This window comes from Eriocheir sinensis, chromosome 35 (genome assembly GCF_024679095.1).
Source record: "Eriocheir sinensis breed Jianghai 21 chromosome 35, ASM2467909v1, whole genome shotgun sequence".
Taxonomy (NCBI): domain Eukaryota; kingdom Metazoa; phylum Arthropoda; class Malacostraca; order Decapoda; family Varunidae; genus Eriocheir; species Eriocheir sinensis.
In genome coordinates, this window is record NC_066543.1 from 4,398,513 (window position 1) to 4,421,012 (window position 22,500).

The following is a 22,500-nucleotide window of genomic DNA, read 5'->3' on the forward strand; positions in this document are numbered from 1 at the left end:
TATATTCTTTCATCCCATTTGTTGGTAAACTCAGGAAAAGCCTTCCTCGTTCTGTATATCCTCATTCCCACGACTCGAGGTGTCAGAAGGGTGTACCAAACTCCGATCATCTCTTTGGAATACTTCTACTATTCTCTTTGTGGGTACTGCACTATAGCGGGATGTTTTGTATATATTTCATTGAGACCTCCTTAACCGTAAAAAATAAAAACACCACGGCGGTAGTGAACACTTCCTCGCTCTTACAGAGTTCACCTCCAACTACTGGATTGGCGGACGTTTTGACCTCGACACCAACGCCTGGTCGTGGACGACGGATGACTCTGTCATGCCCCTTGGCGCTCCCTACTGGACACTGAAGTAAGTCTTGCCTTGGCAGATCGTTCTCCTCACTCTTGTTTTGTTATTATTATTACTAGCGGAACCCGTGGATATACCACGGTATGACAGAAGCCTCCTCTTCTTAATCCTCTTAATCCTCTTCCTTTTCCTCATAATCATCTTCTAAACATCTTAATGGGTAGGCGGTGGCTGAATGGTTAGCGTGCGGACCCCGCATTCACCGCACCATGGACAACGTCGGTTTGAATCCCCACGCTACCACCTGGGATTTTTCAGTCACCGCCGAGTGGCCTAAGACTACCCACATGCTGTCCAGAAGACCACCCATCAACCCGGACTCTAGAAGAAACCGTCCAAACGAATCAAGAATGAGTTCCGGGGGGCAGCATGAGCCAAGCATAACTGGCGCCACTATAAAAAAAATTGCTAGCGCCAAGACGGGCTTGGGCCGGCCTCCAGGCCCCTGAAGAAAGCCTACCGGCGCTACAGGCGATGTAAAAAAAAAAACTCCACCTCTTCCTTTTTATCCTCTTTTATAGCTTTCAATCCCTTTCCTCTTAATCCTCTTCGAAACTTATTCCTCATTCTTTTCCTCTTAATCCTTTTCTAAACCTATTAATACTCCTCCTTTTCCTTTTAATCCTCTTCTAAACCTCTTAATCGCTTTCTCTTCCTTTTAATCATCTTCTAAACCTCTTAATCCCCTTCCTCTTCCTCGGCAAAAATTGGTTCACAAATAGTGGTGGATGAATGGAACAGGCCTGACAGTCATGTTGTGGGTGCCAATACCATTGATACATCCAATAAGAGGTTGGATAAATTCATGGATAGTGAGATAAGGTGAGGTTAGGATAACAGGAGCTGCTTTGTATAGGCCAACCGGCCTCTTGCAGACTCCTTGCGTTCTTATATTCTTATGTTCTTATAATCGTCGTCATCAGCGGCATCAATGCATCGATAACTATAAAAAAATATTGTAGTTTAAAGTTCACAAAAGAAAAAACAAACAGCAATTTTATGTGGCTGAGGCTCAGACTGTTTGTCAAAAGCTTGTTGTTATTTTATGTTCTGCAGCTCGATGGCTGAACGGGCTATGATCGAGCCCTGCATAATTACTCTAGTCTAGGATGGCACTCCTCCTCTCAAGGGACGGTGTGGAGCCTTTACCCAGGTGACTGTTGGCGGTGAGGCAGAGGTCTCCTTCAACCTGAGCAGTCCTGTTACGGCCTTCACCTGTGAGGTAAACACCTATATACGAGAGGTTGCTGCAAGCCTATCAAAGACCTTCCCGTATCCTTACTCTCCGTTTTCCTATTATCTGTTAGAATCAGAGAGTAGTTCAGCATGCTCTCTAAAGATAAATTTTCTTACTCTCTACACCAATTTCCTCACAGGCGACACACACCATTTCATCAAAAATTTATCAAACTTCATCACGAGCTCTCTACGACCCATTTGTGAATCCCTACCTGGGGTGGGGATCAGAAATGTCTCCAGGTCAGACCCTATTTCTCTTGCAACGACCCAAGAAGTTTTTAGATAGTTCTTTCAACTTTCTCCTCATCAACTTATGTAACATTCGCGGTCTTCGCTCTAATTTTCATTCTGTGGAACACCATCTCTCATTCTCTTAATTAAACCTCACCCTCCTTTCCTAAATGAAACACACGTATCTGGGGCTACTGACAATATTATCTATTATGTTCCTTCTTAGTGTCTATCATAAAGTCTTTCGAAAGCTTTTGAAACAATTCTTAACAGGAAAGTTCTTAAGTATCAACTTTCAACCTCTCTGATCAACAGTAAGGATTCCGCAAGGTGATCTTTATTTTCTAACTGTTTTACACCAAAACTTATCAGCCGTGGTGTTTTGTAGGACTCTATTCTAACTCCCACTCTGTGTTTCGTTAATGATTTTTCCAGAACCAACTGTTCTATTTACCCCTAAGCTGATCTTGACTCTACTCTGAATTAATCAAAAGGTACAAAAGAATAGTGATGCTCCTCTTTCCAGACAAGAAGACTTGTGTGTTCCCCGCGCCCCGCCACACATCGACCCATTCTCGGACCCGCCCGCCTCTCAGCCCGGCGCACCCTGTTATCGCACTGTGTTGTCCCCTAAGGAGAGGTCTCCTGGCTTGTGAGTCACTCCTGAGGTCACAAAATTGTTGCTTGAGCAAGTAGATGAATCATACTAAGGCGGATTTAGATGGGAAGGGGGCGTAAATGCAGACTAGTAGTACACAGGGATCCCCATGCAGGGATGGCATCGCAGGATAGGCGAGGCAACGTACCCCAAGGCGCATGACCTTATTGATATATTCATTGATATAACGCAACAGGAAGGTTTGTCATTTTGAGATGCTTGACCCACTAATCACTTGCAGGTGTGCAGCAATGACCTACGAGAACTACTACTTCTGGTCCGACGAGGCGTGTGAGGAAACCTTCAGCCCGCTGTGCGTCTTCACTGGGTCCTCCGACAAACAGAAGGCCGACAACAATTAGAAAGGAACTGCTACGCTGTTGACGCTGACGCAACACGACACTGCTTACTTCCTTTCTTTGATTAATGTTTTCCAACGGTTGACAATGTAATGTAAAAGCTGATTTAATCAAGTAGTTACTTATAATTATGCATAATTACACAGTGGTAAAAGAAACTTAATCATTGCTGAAGTTAAGTATTGATTCCATTACAACTGTATGTAACCTAATACCTAAAAAAAAGAGTTACTTCTTTTTGACAAGCAAGTCTCCCTGCCACTAGGCAGTAAAACGAATGAAAAATGTTCTGCTGGTTACAAACTTCCAATTGCAAGTCTGAAATGTAATTATTTATACTCATACCTTAACTTAATATCATTATGTACGGAACACACTGTACTCAACCACTCTTCCTTACACTTGATTTCTCATTTTATTGTAGTTTTCCATGTATTCAGGATGAGCAGGCACAGCGCACGTTTCAGTGGTAAACTGTCCTATGGGAACATTCTCGACGCTCCTTTCCACATAACGATCTTCTCGAAGTGTCTCAGTTGCACTTATGCCTTGTGCAGCCAATGATTCTGGTTAGGGTAATGAAGTAAAAAGATTGTAAAAAAATACAGGTTGATCTGCTCCTCGGCTGATCTGCTCATTTCAGGGTTGTTTGATTAAAATCAGTGATTTAAATCAAATTATTAAAAAAAAAATCAGATTTAAATAGATTTAAATTACATGATTTTTTTTAAATGTCATTGATATAAATCTTGATTTTATTGCAGGGCAACAATAAAGAACGGAAAAAAATAAACAAAGAGAACACTAAATTTGATATCAATATCTTCCCTATCATCAACTTCACAAATTTTCATGAGCTGTTTAGTTCATTATATATATCTTGTCACTACACATGGTCCGTCAAGTGTCCTGGAGCAGAACAAGGCACTGGCCGCCTTTCTGACGGTATCTTGCTGAGGCAGAGTGATGGTTTCAAATGTATTTTACAACATGAACCACATGTTCTTTCATATTACAAATTTCCAAATCATGAGTCAAAATATTTAGAATGTGTGCAGTGCAACCATGGACTCAAACTTCAGTTCATTTGCTTGTTCTAATTGTTTTCTCATCTTGTTGACATTGGCTGCATTAGATACTTAAGTCTTTCCTTAAAAACTGTGCTTCCGTACTGACACCCTGCCTGGTCAAACTCTTTCGCCTCTGCCTCTCAACATCTACCTTTCCTTCCTGCTGGAAGTACGCCTTCATACAGCCTGTGCCTATAAGAAGGGTGACCATTGCAATCTCTCAAACTACCGCCCTATAGCTTTATTTTCCTGTCTATCTCAAGATTTTGAATCAATCCTTAACCGGAAGATTCCAAAGCCCCTTTCCACTTCTGATCTTCTATCTAATCGCCAGTATGGGTTCCGCAAGGGGCGTTCAACTTGCAATCTTCTTGTTCTCTTAACTGACTCTTGGTCATCCTCTCTTAGCCGTTTCGGTGAAATTTTCTCAGTTGCACTAGACATATCGAAAGCTTTCGATAGTCTAGTCCAACTCTTTGCTTTCTAAACTGCCCTCATACGGATTCTATCCTTCTCTCTGTTCCTTTATTTCCAGTTTCCTTTCCGGCCGTTCTATCTCTGCCATAGTAGACGGTCACTGTTCTTCCCCTAAACCTATCAACAGTGGTGTTCCACAGGGCTCTGTCCTATCACTCATTTTCTTCCTGTTATTCATAAATGATCTTTCCATAACAAACTGTCCTATCCACTCAAACGCTGACGACTCCACTCTGCATTATTCAACTTCTTTCAACAGAAGACCCTCTCAACAGGAACTACAAGACTCCAGACTGGAAGCTGCAGAACGCTTAACCTCAGACCTTACTAACATTTCCGAATGGGGTAAAAGGAACCTTGTGTCCTTCAATGCCTCAAAAACCCAATTTCTCCACCCATCAACTCGACACAATCCTCCATACACCTATCTCCTATTCTTCGACAAATCAACTGTCACCTTCTTCTACACTAAACATCCTTGGCTCAAAATCTCAACTGGAAACTTCACATCTCTCTTACTTAATCAGCTTCCTTGGGGTTGGGTGTTCTGTATCGTCTCCGCCAGTTCTTCTCCCCGGCACAGATGCTTTCCATGTATAAGTGCCTTGTCCGCCCTCGTATGGAGTATGCATCTCACGTGTGGGGAGGCTCCACTCACACAGATTTCTTGGACAGAGTGGAGTCTAAGCCTCTTCGTCTCATCAGCTCCCCTTCACATACGGAGTCTTTTACCTCAAATTCCGCCGCCATGTTGCATCTCTTTCTATCTTCAATCGACATTTTCATGCTGACTGCTCTTCGTACTTGCTAACTGCATGCCTCCTCCCCTCCCGCGGCCTCACTGCACACGACTTTCTATTCAAGCTCATCCCTATACTGTCTAAACCCTTAATGCAAGAGTTAACCAGCATCTCCATTCTTTCATCCCCTTCACTGGTAAACTCTGGAACAGCCTTCCTTCGTCTATATTTCCTCCTCCCTATGACTTGATCTCTTTCAAGAAGAGTGTATCAAGACACCTCTCCATCCAAAATAGACCTCTCTTTTGGCCACTCTATACTTTTCACTTTGTGGGAGCAACAGTCTCGATATTTATACACGAGGAAGCTTCACTGTTTGCCGTGTAAGAAAAAACGGGAGGCAAAGACGGAGGAAGAGGCCAGTAAGGCAGAGCACACACACACACACACACACACACACACACACACACCTTCCCGTCAGTCAGACATGCCAGTCCGGTGGCGACGAAGCAACGCACAGTCACGCCACCTCCGCCGCCACCACCACCACCACAACGCACGGCATGCAAACTGCCCCGCGCCCTCCCACACCGCCGCCGCCTGCCGCCACTCATGCACGGAGCCCCCGTCTTACCGCCACCCTTGCTGCTCATTCAAGTTGAGCGATAAACTCATTGGCTGACCATTTGTGGTGTCTAGCGAAACCCATGAGCATTAGAACTGAGGCAGGCAAATCGCTGAACCAGCTGACTTGCGTTGAGTCTGGTTGCATGGAAAAGTAAAGCATTTACTAATACTTAGGAAATAGTGTGGTGGCGATAAATCCAAAATTACCGTTGACTGTTGATGTTGCGTCACACGGCACCCAAAGACGCGGGTTTATTATCACTAAAGTGATGCAGTCAATGTTGTATAATGGCTGAAGTAGCGAAAGTGAAGAAATATCCACAAAAAATACTTGAAAACTTAATACATGTTTATCACTGACCGACGCTGTCAAGTGAGGAAAGAAAACGTGTGTGCAGGAACTCGTCGCTCGACAGTAAAGTGGAGTCAGTGACCTACTGATGCGTTGCGACCACGATGGATGCCTCCTCTGTTGTGTAGAGAAAGTGGCTAGAGTGAACTGTGCTTCAAAGGTGTCTCGCGTCTATCTATGTCCCTTGACCCACAGAAACAACACATGCATGAGGTGAGTCAGTAGAGATACTATGGAGCTGAGCCTTGCCTGCTCTTCTATACGGAAAAATAAGGATATAACTGTAGGGGTGTCTTGTGTCTGTCAGATCGTATCGTACACCATCTGACTCTTGGTGTTCAGTTAATCATTAAGAATGCAATGAAATCACGACTTTTTCGCTGTTCGTCAAGAAGTAACAGAATCGAGACTTATGTTGTCTTGTGTGCTGTGACTAAAATTTCGCTTCACAGACTAATTTTTGGCACGTATCAGAACCACTGAAGAAAACAATGGAGCCAAGAGGTGTCTGCTGTTGGATCAGGGAAGCAACGGAAATGAGACTAACTCTAGGCGAGCATACATGTGTTCAATAAAACGGGGACAAACACAATGGAGGCGCGACGGATCACTCAACGCGCAGAAAGGAAAAACACACGAAGGAAACCATGCTAGCTCCTTTGTCTCTCTTCTGTACCACCTCCTCCGCGACTCGACTTCGGAAACAAAACACAAACTAAACCGAACGAACATAAAAACGTGGATAAGAAACAGTGCTTATATATAATTATTGAAAGTCATACAAGAACCACATTTTTCATTACAACCAGTCACCACACTGTAGTCAGCAACACTTTGGGAGCCGAAGCAAAGGCGGATCCATATATCAATACCTCACCTGATCCGATACAGTGTTGTTTTGTTCACACCCCCGCGGCTTGCTCAACAAAGGCTACACTCGTCTGACGCATACAACAAGTGTCTGCAAGTTGATAATTACAGGAGACATGAATTGTGGAGGTAATGGAGAGACGGACAGAGTGAAGGGGAAAAACAACGGGGAATACTAATGGAGGAGAATAGCGAGTGAACATGACGCATAAACTTCCCACGGTGCTCAGACAGAGATTGATTTGTTACTAAGACCTTCACAAACACTTTAGCCGTAAATACACCTGCTTGAAAAGGCTCTTGTGCAGGGTAAGGGGATTGTCGTGGATGGTTTTATGGCCTCAAGTGATAAAGATCTTTGCACCATGAACGCGTAAAAACACCCCATGGAGCTTGTCTACTTTATCTGTGGTCTTAGAAAATTGCCGTATAATGAGACCCCGAAGCGTCTGACAATAAGCTACACGGAGGAATTTTCACGCATTGACCTTTGACCTTTATGTGACAAGGCAAGGTCGTTGTAAGCTGTTCAATTAAGTTCTGCCGCTCATTAATCAAGACCAACGATACATGCTGCTTGGAGAAGGGACTGACAGGGACAGACAAACGTGCATTTAAAACAGTGAAAATATGAGGTGGCGGGAACCTACAAACAACGCGGTGAGTTTCAGACGTTCAGTAGCAGAGGAAGCAGTAAATTAAGTCTTCGGCAGTGTTAAAGTTACGCTGAGAAGTTACACTGAAAATTTTAGCTAAAGAGTTACGATGAAAAGTTACGCTCCAAAGTTACGATGAGAAAGTACACTGAAAACCTACGCTAAAAAGTTCCGCTGAAAAATTACCCAGAAAAGTTCCATTGAAAATTTTCGCTGAGAAGTTCCACTGAAAATTTACTATCAAAAGTGATGATGAAAAAGCTGAAAAGTTATACGTTGAAAAGTTGCTATGAAAGGTTCCAATGAAAATTTACGCTGAGGTGTTACGCTCAAAAGTTACGTTGAAAAGTGAGGCTGAAAAGTTACATAGAAGAGTTACGATGAAAAGTGACATGAAAAATTACAATGGAAAATACGCTGAAAAATTAGACAGACAGTGACCCTAAAGACAACAGTATCAACGAGTACGTATTTTAGTGTGTTATCGTATGTTCAGGGAAACTATGAGCCCGTCACTCTTTAGGTATATACTTATCGATGACTAACAAGGAATCAGTAGTGACGAGACTTTTCCTGATCCTGTAAAAAAAATAAAAATAAAAAAACAGGGTGATTTGTTTGTGATGTGAATGTTACGCCGCCCAAGAACCTGACAATAACCAATTAGGAATCATTACAGACCTGACTATCTTGATTCTTATATATTACCTCTCCTACGCCTGAGAACATGAATTACATAGTCTGTGATCGTGAAAAATCAATATAGTAGAACCTATACATACATGGATCCATACACGAAAACCGTTCCTGACGACGGCGTGGCAATCCTTCCTCGAGATGTCTGTTAAGCTAACGAAGGCAAGCACGGCGAGTCTGTGGCAATGGAGGTCGCCCCATGAAGTTTAAACTAGAGCTAGCGGCCCACAGACATGATAACGGATGACGCAAGTTTTCATTCTCCTCCTCCTCTCTCATTAACTTTATTTGTTGCACAGATACTTGGACCTCAATATACTTAAAAGAGAAAAGAGTAAGTTATAATGAAACCTCCTTCTCACGTTCTTGTATAAAAGCCAAAATCAATGGAGGGGATAAGTTTACTGTGAGAGAAAACAATCTGGCGTGACTTTCATCTACATCTTGTTTACCACCTGAAGTGAGAAGTTAAATGTACAAATATAAAATATATATAAAAGGAAGATAAGTATACTTGTTAGCGATGAAATGGTAGTAAAAAGGAGAACATGGTCCTGAAAATGAAGGGAGGTAAAGAGAGATGTATACGATGTAACAAGACTGACACAACCAAGCGAGACTAGAAAGTCTCCGTCACCTTCACCGCCACCATGTTCACGCCCTCCACGGGGGATGGGCGGGCGCGGAGCGAGGGCACGCTGTTCCGCCCCCGCGTCATGAACAAGTTACAGCGCCGCCCCACCCGCCTCGAGCACCCAGCAGCCACCAGCACACGGCCACACGGGGGCTACCAGCGGGGCGCCTGGGCCGGCTGCTTCAGCCTACTGGTGTCCCCAGCGGCAGATTCCTACTGGGCAGACTGCTTGCGTTACATGTGTTCCGTGGAGCAGCGGTCTGACTACAGGACCTCCAAGGCCAACGGACAAAGGTGCGTCATATATGCCTTGCGCGAGTTCTAAGTGTGTGTGTGTGTGTGTGGGGGGGGGGGGGAGTGCGGTTGGATGATACAAACTCATCTCTTTAATGTGGTCTTAATCTAATGCCCATAGAAGTTCCGTGTAGCAGCGTTCTGACTACAGTACCTCCCATGGCCAATAAGGAAATTGGATGCTTCTTTGTGTTGTGTTTGAAAGATACGAAGCGAATATCATGAATTAAGGAGCAGACTAAGTTTGAAGATTCTAATGACGATCGGAAATAGGAAGTGAACTTTCGAGCGTCTTATCATCATGCATAAAACAGCTAGGTAACCGATGGACAGTCAGAGCGACAGTGGCAACCCAAGAACTGTGGGCCCGAGATAGAAAGCCGCCAGGTGGAGATGAATTGTAGCCTTTGCCGTAGCAGGACAGAGGTGAAGGATGTTGGGAAAGCCGTTTCACATAGGGATCCTATTGTTTTAGGGTCCCTACTTTGTAAAAATAATTATTTCTGATGTTTTTCGGTTTTGATGTGGAGGTGGTGTGGTTCAGTGGTATTGTGGCGCAACTAAGAACTTCCGGTCTTCCTTTCCTGCTCATATGAAATTAATATGCACCATTAATTCATCGATAACTCAAGACACGGTAAAGTACGGTCACCTAAGTACAGGTGGCGCCACAGTACTGGGTCCAGCTGGAATACTACAAGAGTTGCCACTTCAATAACAGAAAAATAAATACTACCAGACGACACGTGGTACGTATATTATATCTCTTAACTGTTTAAGAGGCTTGCTGATGGGTCGCCAAAGTAATGCTTACAAATGAAACTGGGCTAGAGAGAAGTATGAAGGTCACTACGATGAAATTAAAAGTTACACGTTATTGGCCCTCGCTGTGACGATCGTCCCTTGCTGGTGAGAAGGCTAAACACATGTCGGGCCACGCGCAGGAACAGCCCGTTGTTTGTCCGCGTTTGCAATACTGTACCAAGGTAGTGTTCGTCCTTTGTGGTCGTCAATCCTTTCCTTCTGGGACCCCGTTTTATGATCAGATAAGGCAATACACTCACGTCCCATTTAATTAAAGCCCTTCTGACAGTTCGTGGGCTACTGCCGTTTAGTGGCCTATTTGAAGGAACACCGTGGTTTCTTTTTCTTGTGTGTGTGTGTGTGTGTGTGTGTGTGTGTGTGTTGAAAACATGTCGGTATTCTCAGACGCTTCCACTTGTCACATCGACTATTTCCAAGGGCCAAAAAGGAAGCAAATCGGCCTCTAGACTTCCTCCTTCACCTCCACCCGCAATGGCAGCTACCCCGACTTGCTCTCGTGTGCTCCACAGTCGAGAAAAAAACTATTTACAGTGAACAAGTATTTTTTTAGAATATGTTAATAGACCATATTTCCATCTTCAAGGGTAGGTTTGGCAGCACTGTTGAGGAAATACAAATACCCCCGTGCGGGCCCCCCTCAAACGACCTTTCATAGCAGAGTCAGACTAAAGTAGGCTAACCACAATAGGATTTCGCCTCGCTTCGTATGATGACAAAACACAAACCACTTGACGGTGTCTGGAACATAACTACAGTACAACAAAGACATCGAGCATAGCCTCCACAACTACCATTTGAAGAGTTTGACCCCGCCCTCACTCCACTGCATCAAAATAAAAAATAAAAATAAAAACTCAATTCACACTACCTCTATTACTGTATGGCCTATTGAACGGTCTCACGGTTATAGAGATGTGCACGAGTCGTTGTTCTCACCTTGGTCGGGCGTTACTTCAAGAGGTGCACTGTAATGAGCGAAATTTGATCCCAGCCACACACGACACCTATCATCTGCACTTGCCTTCCCGCCACTGCCATTTCGCGCGCAATCAGTGACTTTTTTTCAGTGTTGCCAAAGTTGGGTAGTTTGAAAACCCTCCAGATTCAACCCCAACGAAATGGAAAGGGAGAATAAGAAGGGGGAAGGAGGAACAGAAGAAGAAAAGAGGGAGAAAGAAAATAAGGGTAGTGTGAAAGGTAAATGAAAGGTAAAATAAGAAGATAGGAAGGAAAGAGACCAAAGGCAGAGAGAAGGTAGGGGCCCCTCCTCTCTCTCCTACCTCCCCACTCCCTTCCCCAACTCCCATCCCTATCGTCACCCCTTCTCCCCTTTCTTTCCCTACCTTTACCCCTTTCTTGTATCCTCCCTCCTCCCCTTTTCCTTCTTGACCTTCCCCTTCCCTACCTTTCCCCCTCCCCCTACGAAGAATGAGTGGAGAAAGAAAAGGGCATCGGCCATATTACAAGTCAAACCCAGTGAGCTTCGGGCACGGGTATTATATAGTGTGGTGGTATTAGTATCTCCCATCATCACCATCCTTCACCACCATCCAGCACCATCACCATCACCTTTTCCTCCTTTCTTCCAACATCACCATTCACCATAATCAACCTATAGTCACTTGTTAATGGATTGATCGGGGAAGATTCATTGAGTAAGGATTGATAGGTCTTATTATTGGTGTTAATCATGAAATTATTATCGAACTATTTAGAAAGCGTGATCGAAGAGAAACTATATATACTGTAGACACTGAACTGTAACCTCGTGAGTAGTAATGAAATATCACGGGACAACACACAACAGCAGCTTCTTACAGTTTCATAACAGCGACGATTCTGCATATCCCTCTCCATTTGCACGCTATATAATACTGTACGTTATCTTCAGTATCTTTACATCCGCACTCATTTTCTTACAGATCCTTCTACCACCTCTTATCTTTATGTCTCCAATCACCAATAAAGACTTCATGATACTCTTCGGTCTTGCCTGCCCTAACCTGCTTTACACACACACACACACACACACACACACACACACACACAATGCCTTTTTCCGCGAATCTCCAGTTAAGTATTCCGTCAACATACGCTCTTAAGTGGTTTATTTGTGTTCTTTGTACTGTTTAAGTGAGTTGCAGAGTCCGTGTGTGTGTGTGTGTGTGTGTGTGTGTGTGTGTGTCAAATTCGGGTCATCACTAATTCGGCCCTTTTTTTTTTTTTTTCTTCCGGCACTGAGATTTAGGCGTCGTCAATCTCCCTTCTTTGTTTGTTTGTTATCTCTCGTCCTTTTAATATTTTCATCTGTCTATCTGTATGTCTGTCTACACTCATTTATATATTTTCATCTGTCTATCTGTATGTCTGTCTACACTCATTTATATATTTTTTTCTTTTTTCTTTCATTTTTATTTCTTTCGTGTTCCCACTTCCCTTTTTTTTTTTCTTTTCTTTGGTCTGATTTTGTCATTTTGTGTTTGTGTCCTTTTGTTTGTCTGTCTGTCTGTCTGTCTGTTTGTCTACCTATCTGTCTGTCTGCTATTTTTCATTGTTTCTTTTTTCCTTTTCTTTATTTCCTTCCTTTTATATTTACTCATTTCTTTCTTTCCTTATTTATTTTCCTTTTTTATTTCCCTTTCCCTCCTATTTTCTTTCTTTCCTTCCTTCTTTCTCTCTTTCCCTCTCTTTCATTCCTCCTCTTCTTTACTTTTTTTCTCCTATTTTCTTTCTTTCCTTCCTTCTTTCTCTCTTTCCTTCTTTCACTCCTCCTCTTCTTTACTCTTTCTTTCGCCTTTCACTTCCCTTCCCAAGACTTCCCTAAACACTGCACCCCGGTGACCTTCAGAACATCAAGCTCTTATAATAGCCTAATAGACGCCCTTCATCACGCACTCAAGAATTTCGGGTCAATGTGTTTGCCTCTCTCTCTCTCTCTCTCTCTCTCTCTCTCTCTCTCTCTCTCTCTCTCTCTCTCTCTCTCTCTTCTCTTACTCGTCTTCCTTCCCTCTCTCTTCTGTTTCGTCCTCTCTCTCTTCCTCTTGTTACGTATTCCTATGTATTTTATGTATTCCTCTGTATCCTATGTATTCCTATGTATATCCTCCTCCCTTTCTCGTCTTCCTTCCCTCTCTAATCTGTTTTCTCCCCTATCTCTCTCTTCCTCCTGTTACATCCTCTTCCTCTTTCTATATAGCCTAGCATCAGCGGTCCTCGTAAAGCGTCCACCAGCACCGACCAACCATCACGACCGCTGCCAGCTACTCTGTCTCTTGGTCGACTCGGGATCAGGCAAGGCAGAGGACGGAGCGGCGCTATGGTGGACGAGGTGACAACTTTTCCGTACGTTGTAGAGCCGAAGTGACCCCTAACCGCCTGCCTGACCGTGATTCTCTTGTCTCCTCGGCTGTACGTTGTCGAGGCTTACGTGTTTATGGTAATTGGTAAATACGATGTTCTGAGTACGATAATCTGGCAACGGTGCGTACCTCTTCCTCCTGAGGCTCCGTTTCATCCTCTGCCTCTTTCTCTTCCTCCACCGTACCCCTTTTCCTCCTCTATTTCCTCTACTCTTTCCTCCTCCTCTCCTTCCTTCTCTCCCGCCGGCTCCCACTCGCGGCCATCCTTACCATTGATTCGGAAGTGGCGGTTAGCGTGACAAGCACTCACCCACCCGCCTCTCTGCCCCCTTCCCCCCTCTTCGCCCTCCCCCCTTCCCCCCGTGTCCTACCCCGACCACCTCACTCTTCTGAATTACTTAGTGGCGAAGTGTGTGTGTGTGTGTGTGTGTGTGTGTGTGTGTGTGTGTGTGTGTGTGTGTGTGTGTGTGTGTGTGTGTGTGTCCTTCCTTCCTGCCTTTGTTTTTTTCTCTGTCTCCGTTTTTAATTATCATGTATATTTAATCCACTAATGTATCATCACAACAATCATCATCATCATCCTCTCTCTCTCTCTCTCTCTCTCTCTCTCTCTCTCTCTCTCTCTCTCTCTCTCTCTCTCTCTCTCTCCCATCACTTTTTCCCTCCTTTGTCTCCATTCCTCTTCGTGGAGCGTGGTAGTGCTCTCCTCGTTGTCTTCTGTCTGTATATCTGTCTCTGTTTCACTCTCTGTCTGTCTGTGTTTGTCTGTGTCTATCTGCCTGTCTGTCTTGGTGTCTGTCTGGTATCATGATATCTCTAAAACGGAATTGAAATATTGCCAATAAACTCATACGAGAACATCATTATTATTTCTTCGTCTGTCTGTCTGTCTGTCCGTCTGTCTGTCTGTCTATCTGTCTGTCCGTCTGTCTGCCTGTCCGTCTGTCTGTCTGTCCGTCTGTCTGTCTGTCTGTTTGTATGTATGTATGTATGTCCGTCTGTCTGTCTGTCTGGTATCATCATTATTCGTCGTCGTTGTTGTTGTTGTCGTTTTCACTGCCCTCTTCCCCTTCGTCCTCTTCGTCCTCTTCCTCGTCCTCGTCCTCCTCTTCAAAACTATTACCTCTACTACTTCTCCAGCTGACCACCACCACCACCACCACCAGCTCGTGTTTCTGCCCCACGCTGTGTTTTCTTAACGGCGCCAATAATTGATCATCCCGAACACGACTTCCCTGGCCCGCCCCTTCCCTCCCCTTCCCCCTTGCCTCGACCTCAGCCCTCCCCCAGAACATACCCACCAGCACCAACCCCAACATTCCACTAACTATTCCACTTCCCGTTCCACTAATCACTCCACTAGCCCACTATATGCTTGAGTTTCCCCTTCCTTTTTAACTCGCTGTCTTTCCCTTTCTTCACGGCTTATCGCCCCCTTCAACACCACCTCCTGCATTCCACTAAACATTCCACTAATCATTCCACTCTCCCACTATATGCTTGGGTTTCCCCTTTCCTCTTTAACTTACTGTCTTGTCCCCTTCTTCACGGCTTGTCACCCCCTTCAACGCCACCTCCTGCACTCCACTAAGCATTCCACTAATCATTCCACTAATCATTCCACTCTCCCACTATATGCTTGAGTTTCCCTCTTCCTCTTTAATTCACTGTCTGTCCCTTTCTTCACGGCTTGTCACCACCTGCTTTCCACTAGCCATTCCAATCACCATTCCACAAGCCATTCCACTAACTGCTATTATGCTTTCTCTCTCAACCCTCAGCTACTCTACTTTCACCACGACAAAAGCTTACCGTCCCCATCAACCCCACCCCTATATTCCACTAAGCATTCCACTAAACATTCCACTAACCATTCCACTATCCCACTGTATGCTTTCCCTTCCCCTGTCAATCTTCTCCATGCCCCCCTTCATCCCAACCCCGACTTACCACCCAGCCAAGACAGCATTAACTACTTACATACATTTTCCGGATAATATTGAACCTATTGTATCCATCTCGCGCGGGACTAATACATTATGTGTTGTATTTTTGTCTCGGAATACAGTGCAGTCACTAATAGTATCCGGAAAACTATAGAAACATCAATATAACGATGTAAAAACTTTGAGTGCAGCCACATCGTAATTTTGAGTGTGATGGCGGGGATTAGGTCAGGGCAGGTCAGGTTAGGTTAGATTTGCTAGGTTAGGTTAGGTTAGGTTAGGTTAGGTCAGGGCAGGTCAGGTTAGGTTAGGTTAGGTTAGGTTAGGTCAGGGCAGGTCAGGTTAGGTTAGGTTAGGTTAAGTTAGGTTAGGTCAGGTTAGGTTAGGTTAGGTTAGGTCAGGGCAGGTCAGGTTAGGTTAGATTTGCTAGGTTAGGTTAGGTTAGGTCAGGGCAGGTCAGGTTAGGTTAGGTTAGGTTAGGTCAGGGTAGGTCAGGTAAGGTTAGGTTGGGTTAGGTTAGGTTAGGTTAGGTCAGGGTAGGTCAGGTTAGGTTAGGTTAGGTTAGGTTAGGTGTATGGTGTTGGCCCTGAGGGAATAAGCCGTTGCAAAGGCTGTAGTTAGGACCGAAAGGGACAACTACCTCCCGAACCAAGACCAAGACCAAGAGCTATGTGTGATACGCTTCTCGCTGCGCCGTTGTTGTCACTGGCGGCGGAAGAAGTCACAGTAGGCTAATCTTAGTATTCCCCCTTTTCTTCCCCTTCCCCGTTAATCCTCTTCCTCTTCCTCCTCTTCCCTCTTCCTCCTCGGTGTCCCCGCCAGTCCTCTTCCTCTTCCTCCTCTTCCTTCTCCACCTCGCCAAAGATTCGACCCCTCTTCCTCCTCACTGTCCCCGCTAGTCCTCTTCCTCTTCCTCCTCTTCCTTCTCCACCTCGCCAAAGACTCCACCCCTCCTCTTCCTCCTCAGTGTCCCCGCCAGTCCTCTTCCTCTTCCTCCTCTTCTTTCTCCACCTCGCCAAAGATTCGACCCCTCTTCCTCCTCAGTGTCCCCGCCAGTTCCAAGTTTCCATGTTTCTCCACCTCGCCAAAGATTCGACCCCTCTTCCTCCTCACTGTCCCCGCTAGTCCTCTTCCTCTTCCTCCTCTTCCTTCTCCACCTCGCCTAAGACTCCACCCCTCCTCTTCCTCCTCAGTGAGCCTGCCAGTCCTCTTCCTCTTCCTCCTCTTCCTCCTTCACCTCGCCAAAGATTCGACCCCTCAGTGTCCCCGCCAAGCCACTCAGCAATGCACTTCACTCCACATTCCTGTTTGAGCTTATTAGTGGCCTGGTTATTCCACCGCTCACGACATGCACGTTACCCCAATGTGTTACCCCAGCGCCTTACCTTCATCTTACCTCCATTGCCTTGTCTACGATTGGGAGGTTCTGAATAATGCAGTGTGTGTGTGTGTGTGTTTGTGTGTGGGGGGGGGGGTATGTGTATGTGTGTGTGTGTGTGTGAATGACAGATAATTGAAGTGCTACAGTGATTTCGTTGTGTTCATATTCTCTCTCTCTCTCTCTCTCTCTCTCTCTCTCTCTCTCTCTCTCTCTCTCTCTCTCTCTCTCTCTCTCGAGTCTGAATTTAAAGATGAATAAAAAGAAAACTGTGGATAGATAGATTTTTTTTCTTAGGTCATGACAACAACAACGGCAGGCTTCCTAGAGGGGCCTTGTGGACGGCCCCAACCGGTTAGTAGAGCGGGCGAATTTTATTTTAAGTGGCTGCCATAATATCACTTGTTTGGTCAATGTTGAGAGAGAGAGAGAGAGAGAGAGAGAGAGAGAGAGAGAGAGAGAGAGGTCCCTTTGTGAATAATATAAGCCGCTCAATTTTAACTGTACAAAACATGGATTCGTTCAATAGTGTGTGTTTTGGAGGAAGAGGAGGAGAAAAAAGAAGAGGAGGAGGAGGAGGAGGAGGAGGAGGAGGAGGAGGATCAGTGTGCAGGCAGAGGGTGGAGGAAGAGGAGCAGGTTATTCTTCTCTTGTGGATAGGTGAGTGTGTGTGTGTGTGTGTGTGTGTGTGTGTGTGTGTGTGTGTTTTCAAGCTCCAGAGAGAGAGAGAGAGAGAGAGAGAGAGAGAGAGAGTAATTCCCTTGTAAACGCCGAGTGAGCAATTTTCTTTTTTCTTTAAGCGCGGAAAACACGACGCAACAATTATTAGTATTATTAACTCGTGCGTGCGTGCTAAGGTTCGTGTTGTTATTACTATATAGAACTCCCCCTCTCTCTCTCTCTCTCTCTCTCTCTCTCTCTGATGATGATGATGATGATGATAGTAAAACACGTGCATTCTATGGCCTCGTAAACAACAGATGTTCCTCGGAGAATTGCATGTCAAGGAGAGAGAGAGAGAGAGAGAGAGAGAGAGAGAGAGAGAGAGAGAGAGAGAGAACAAGAAGAACAAGAACAAGAGTGCAAGGGGTTAAAAGACGGAAGTAGGAATTAAAAGAGGAAATTAAAACAAATGAAGGATAGGAATTAAAGAGAGAGAGAGAGAGAGAGAGAGAGAGAGAGAGAGAGAGAGAGAGAGAGAGAGAGAGAGAGAGAGAGAGAGAACAAGAAGAACAAGAACAAGAACAAGAGTGCAAGAGGTTGGAAGACGGAAGTAGGAATTTAAAAAAAATGAAATTAAAACAAATGAAGAATAGGAATTAAAAATGGCACCCACACACCTATATTATCACATCACTTCCTTCTTCCTTTCTTTATTCCTTCCTTTCCTTCCCCTCCCTTCGCTCCCCCACCCCCCTCTCTCTTTATCATATTTCTTCTCCCTCCCTCCCTCCCTCACTTCCGCCGTCCCCTCTATTCCTTTTAACCCTTCCTTACTATCATGGCTTATCCCCCAATCTACTTACCATGTATCACACCTGCAATTAAGGTCACGAGGGGGATAATTAAATGTCCAACCCCCTCCTCGCATGCAACGTGATGAATTGGATAGGACATGGCGTTGGGTAGTCTCGTTTTTTTTTTTTCTCTTCTTCTCTTTCTTTGTCTTCTTTTTTCTTCTTTGTCTTCTTCTTTTCTTCTTCTTTTCTTCTGTGTCTTCTTTTTGTTTCTCTTCTTCTTCTTCTTCTTTTTCATCTTCTTCTTCTTCTTCTTCTTCTTCTTCTTCTTCTTCTTGTCTTCTTTGTTTTCTTTTTGCTTCGTCTTTTCCTTCTTTTTCTTCTTCTTTGTCTTCTTTATCGTCTTCTTTTTCTTCTTTTTCTGCTTTTGTTTCTGCTTGTTTCTTCTTCTTCTTCTTCTTCTTCTTCTTCTTCTTCTTCTACTTCATCATCTTCTTCTAGTTCTTGTTCTTCTTGTTCTTCTTGTTCTTGTTCTTCTTCTTCTACTTCACCATCACCATCATCATCATCGTCTTTACCTTCTTCTATCTCTCTCAGAAGGGAAATATGTCAGACGTTTGGCGAAGATTTTTCACTACATTATTTTTTTCCGTTCTTTTGAAGTTGTGAATAGGAAAGGAAGGAGCACCAATCACTTCGAGTAAGCCGTAGTAACACGCTTCTCCTTTCTCCGATGCTTGGTAAGGCTCCTCATTGTACCCATTACTATTTTTTTCGTTTGTTTGAAGTTAGAAAGAAAAGGGGAAGGACTGCGAATCAATTTTAAGAACATGATAAATATATAGATCGGGAGATGCATTACATATTTCAAGAAGGATAGATACATGCGAGCCAGATAGATAGATAGATAGACAGATTGACAGAGATGATGTAGTTATGTTAAGGGTCGATAGATAGATAGATTGATAGATAGACAGATAGATGCAGTAGATATTTCAAGGACAGGTAGATAGATAATAGATCGATAAATGGGTTAGATAGACAGATAGATGGATAGATATAGAGATACAGTAGACATTTCCAGGATAGATAGATAGACGATAGATAGATAAATAGAGAAAGACAGATAGATAGATAGATATAGAGATACAGTAGATATTTTAAGGATAGATAGATAGACAGATAGATAGAATGATAGATAGATATAAAGATACAGTAGATATTTTAAGGATAGATAGATAGATAGATAGATAAGTCAGTAGATATTAAAAAAAAAAAAACATAGCCTACTATAGCACTCAACAAAACAAAAATGACAAAAAACACAAAAATTCGTAGAGATTTTCCTTTTTCTTTCTTTCTTTCTTTCTTACGACAACGTTTGCAGCATCGACCACACGCGAAATATTCAGTGATTTTTTTTTTTTTATTCTTTAGTTTAAAATTCAATCATTTAATATTAACCAGTGCGTGTGAGGGTGTGTGCGTGCGTGCGTGCGTGCAGTGTGGATACAAGGCTGCACACACACACACACACACACACACACACACACACATAAATGCAGTCTTCCTGTTATCATGACTGTCACCAAACTGTCAGATAAATCATACTTATTTTTTTGCTTCTCTCTCTCTCTCTCTCTCTCTCTCTCTCTCTCTCTCTCTCTCTCTCTCTCTCTCTCTCTCATTCTTTATATTCTTCCTTTGTTTCCCTTTTTCTTTCCATTCTCTCATTTTCTTTCATTTTCCCATTTTCCATTATTTTCCTTTATTTCTTCCTTTCTTTTTCTTCTTGCGTACTTTCTTTCCTTCCTTCCTTCCTTCCTTCCTTCCTTCCTTTCCTTCCTTTCTTTCCGTCATTCAATCTTTTCCTTGCTTCCTTTCTCTCTTCCTTAATTCCTCTTTCTTTCCTTTTTTTCTTTCTTATTTCACATACCGGATGAAACTGAAATTAATGCAAGGATATCTTTTTTGCTAAATCTGCGGGTTTTAAACTATTAGTATTGATAAACCCGAATGACATCAATGAGACATACATATCGGACTCCATTACAACTATCTCCGAAGACCACAGAGAAGATTAACCGGTTTTTCAAGACTGTTTTCTCCGATGAAGATATAGAAGTCATGTTTAACTATAACGAGGATCACAAAACACTCCATAAACACTTCAGTAACGTCTACGAGAGGCATTTCAACCGACGAACGATGACGGGAGCTGTGGCCTTCGGAGGTCCTGTGAGGGCGGAATCATTATATTCCTCACGACCAGCGTTCCCAGATTATCGTATTCAGAGCATCGTATTTTTCGGTTTTCCCACAACTGTTGCAAAAGGAAGACACCAGTAATTAACCACTTCAACGACAACTATAAATAAATCTAACTATTGAGGTGCAGGGACAGTTTTGTAGTCGGAAATCGGCAAATATTAGAGGCTGAGCACGAGATCTGGCAACACTGCTCACGACTAGGCTACACCATATCTGCTGTCTATACTTTGACCTCAGCACCACTAAGATAACGTGATGTCTTTCGTCGTAGTCAAGATGAAAATAATTTACTTCGATCTTGTTCGTAGTTTGATCATATTATGTTTTTTTTGTGTTTTTTTTTTTACAGTAGAGGAAACAGCTCAAGGGCAAAAAAAGGAAACAATAATGAAAATAAGCCCGCTATTCACTGCTCCTATAAAAGAGTCAAGAGAAGTGGCCGAAAGATAAGTCAATTTCGGGAGGTGAGGTGTCCTGATACCCTCTTGAAAGCCTACCGTACTTTAATTAAACATGAGCAAATACCTTCTGTACCTCTTCCTCGTGCTGTATTAATCCTGGGTTGTGGTTTCATTACTTGTCGATGATGGATGGCTGAGGAAAAGCGAGTATACTATAATAACTACAAACAGAGCAATGATGATAGAGATCGGTAACAGCGAGGGAGATAATAGGCTATGTTGATGCAAGCGTGATAGCGGTGGAGTCTTGTGTTTCCTAGTCTTCCCTGTTTCCATATTTCCTTCTCTGGTTCTCCATTCTTGTCACACCCATGTACACGAATGAGGTCAGAAAAAAAAGAGGAAGATAAGAAGAGATAAACTGATTACGTAAAACTTTAACGATAAAATGTGCTGGAAAGTTAGATAAATAAACGAACACATGAATAAGTAACCAGACAGAGACTTCATGTGGACGAAAATTAAATACTGTGAATACTAACATGACACATTATCAATATTCAAATACAAATTCTCCTAAACATAACTGCCTTGTGTGTGTGTGTGTGTGTGTGTGTGTGTGTGTGCCGTGCTATACTTGACACGTCAATTATACACCACACGACAGAGAGGTGTCATGCTGAGGCTAAACTAATATGAGGGTTTTAGCAGCACACGAAGATCTCAGCTGTCACGCGTCCTCGGAGTATGTCATTGTAAAAGCGATAAATGCACACTGAATGGGAAGACAAATTTAGTGGCTGCACGAAACTGGTACATTGATAAACTGTGTCAGTGTGATGATTGACTGATTGAGTGAGTGAGTGAGTGATTCGTCTGACTACGTCGTATAAAAGATTGTGAAAGACAGAAAAACAAAAGCACGTAGGAAGAAGTGGGTAAAACTGTAAGAGGACATAGATTTAAAGACTGTGAATAGTGGAGAAATTGAAGTAGAAGTGTGTGAAGGGACATATATACAAAGATAGATGGATAGAGTGTGAACAGAAGAACAGAAGTAAATAGGAAGAACTGTATGAGAGACTTTAGTATAAGGATGGATAGATAGATTGTGGCTAGCAGAGAAACAAATCTATGAAGTGTGTGAAAGACATTTGTATAAGGATTGATAGATAGATTGATATAAAGATAGATGGATAGAGTGTGAAAAGAAGAACAGAAGCAAATAGGAAGAACTGTATGAGAGACATTAGTATAAGGATGGATAGATAGATTGTGGCTAGCAGAGAAACAAATCTATGAAGGAGGAAGTGTGTGAAAGACATTTGTATAAGGATTGATAGATAGATTGATATAAAGATAGATGGATAGAGTGTGAACAGAAGAACATAAGTAAATAGGAAGAAGTGTATGAGAGACATTAGTATAAGGATGGATAGATAGATTGTGGCTAGCAGAGAAACAAATCTATGTAGAAAGAAGAGTATGAAAGACATTTGTATAAGGATAGATAGATAGATTGATAGACTAGAGTAAATAGCATAATGTAGAGGAACAAAAGTGGGTAGAAATGAGTGAGGGACAAAGATAGATGAATATA

At 43.3% G+C, this 22,500-nt stretch overlaps 2 protein-coding genes across 4 annotated transcripts in view; both read left to right on the forward strand.

The window, feature by feature from the left end:
• Positions 1-3,656, forward strand: part of LOC127007284 (uncharacterized) — an 11,119-nt gene extending 7,463 nt beyond the window's left edge. Inside the window, exons 8-10 of one of the 2 annotated variants that reach the window (XM_050878055.1) lie at positions 249-360; positions 2,357-2,482; positions 2,730-3,656. In XM_050878055.1, coding sequence (XP_050734012.1) covers positions 249-360; positions 2,357-2,482; positions 2,730-2,850 — 359 coding nt within the window. In that variant the 3' untranslated portion in view covers positions 2,851-3,656. Of the gene's footprint in view, positions 1-248; positions 361-1,416; positions 1,523-2,356; positions 2,483-2,729 lie in introns of those variants that run through there. The other variant, XM_050878056.1, reaches the window with a different exon arrangement.
• A 131-nt stretch (positions 3,657-3,787) lies between these two features.
• Positions 3,788-22,500, forward strand: part of LOC127007283 (uncharacterized) — a 41,077-nt gene continuing 22,364 nt past the window's right edge. For both annotated transcript variants that reach the window (XM_050878053.1, XM_050878054.1), the window contains exon 1: positions 3,788-9,263. In XM_050878053.1, the coding sequence (XP_050734010.1) occupies positions 8,986-9,263 (278 nt within the window). In that variant the 5' untranslated portion in view covers positions 3,788-8,985. The remainder of the gene's footprint in view (positions 9,264-22,500) is intronic.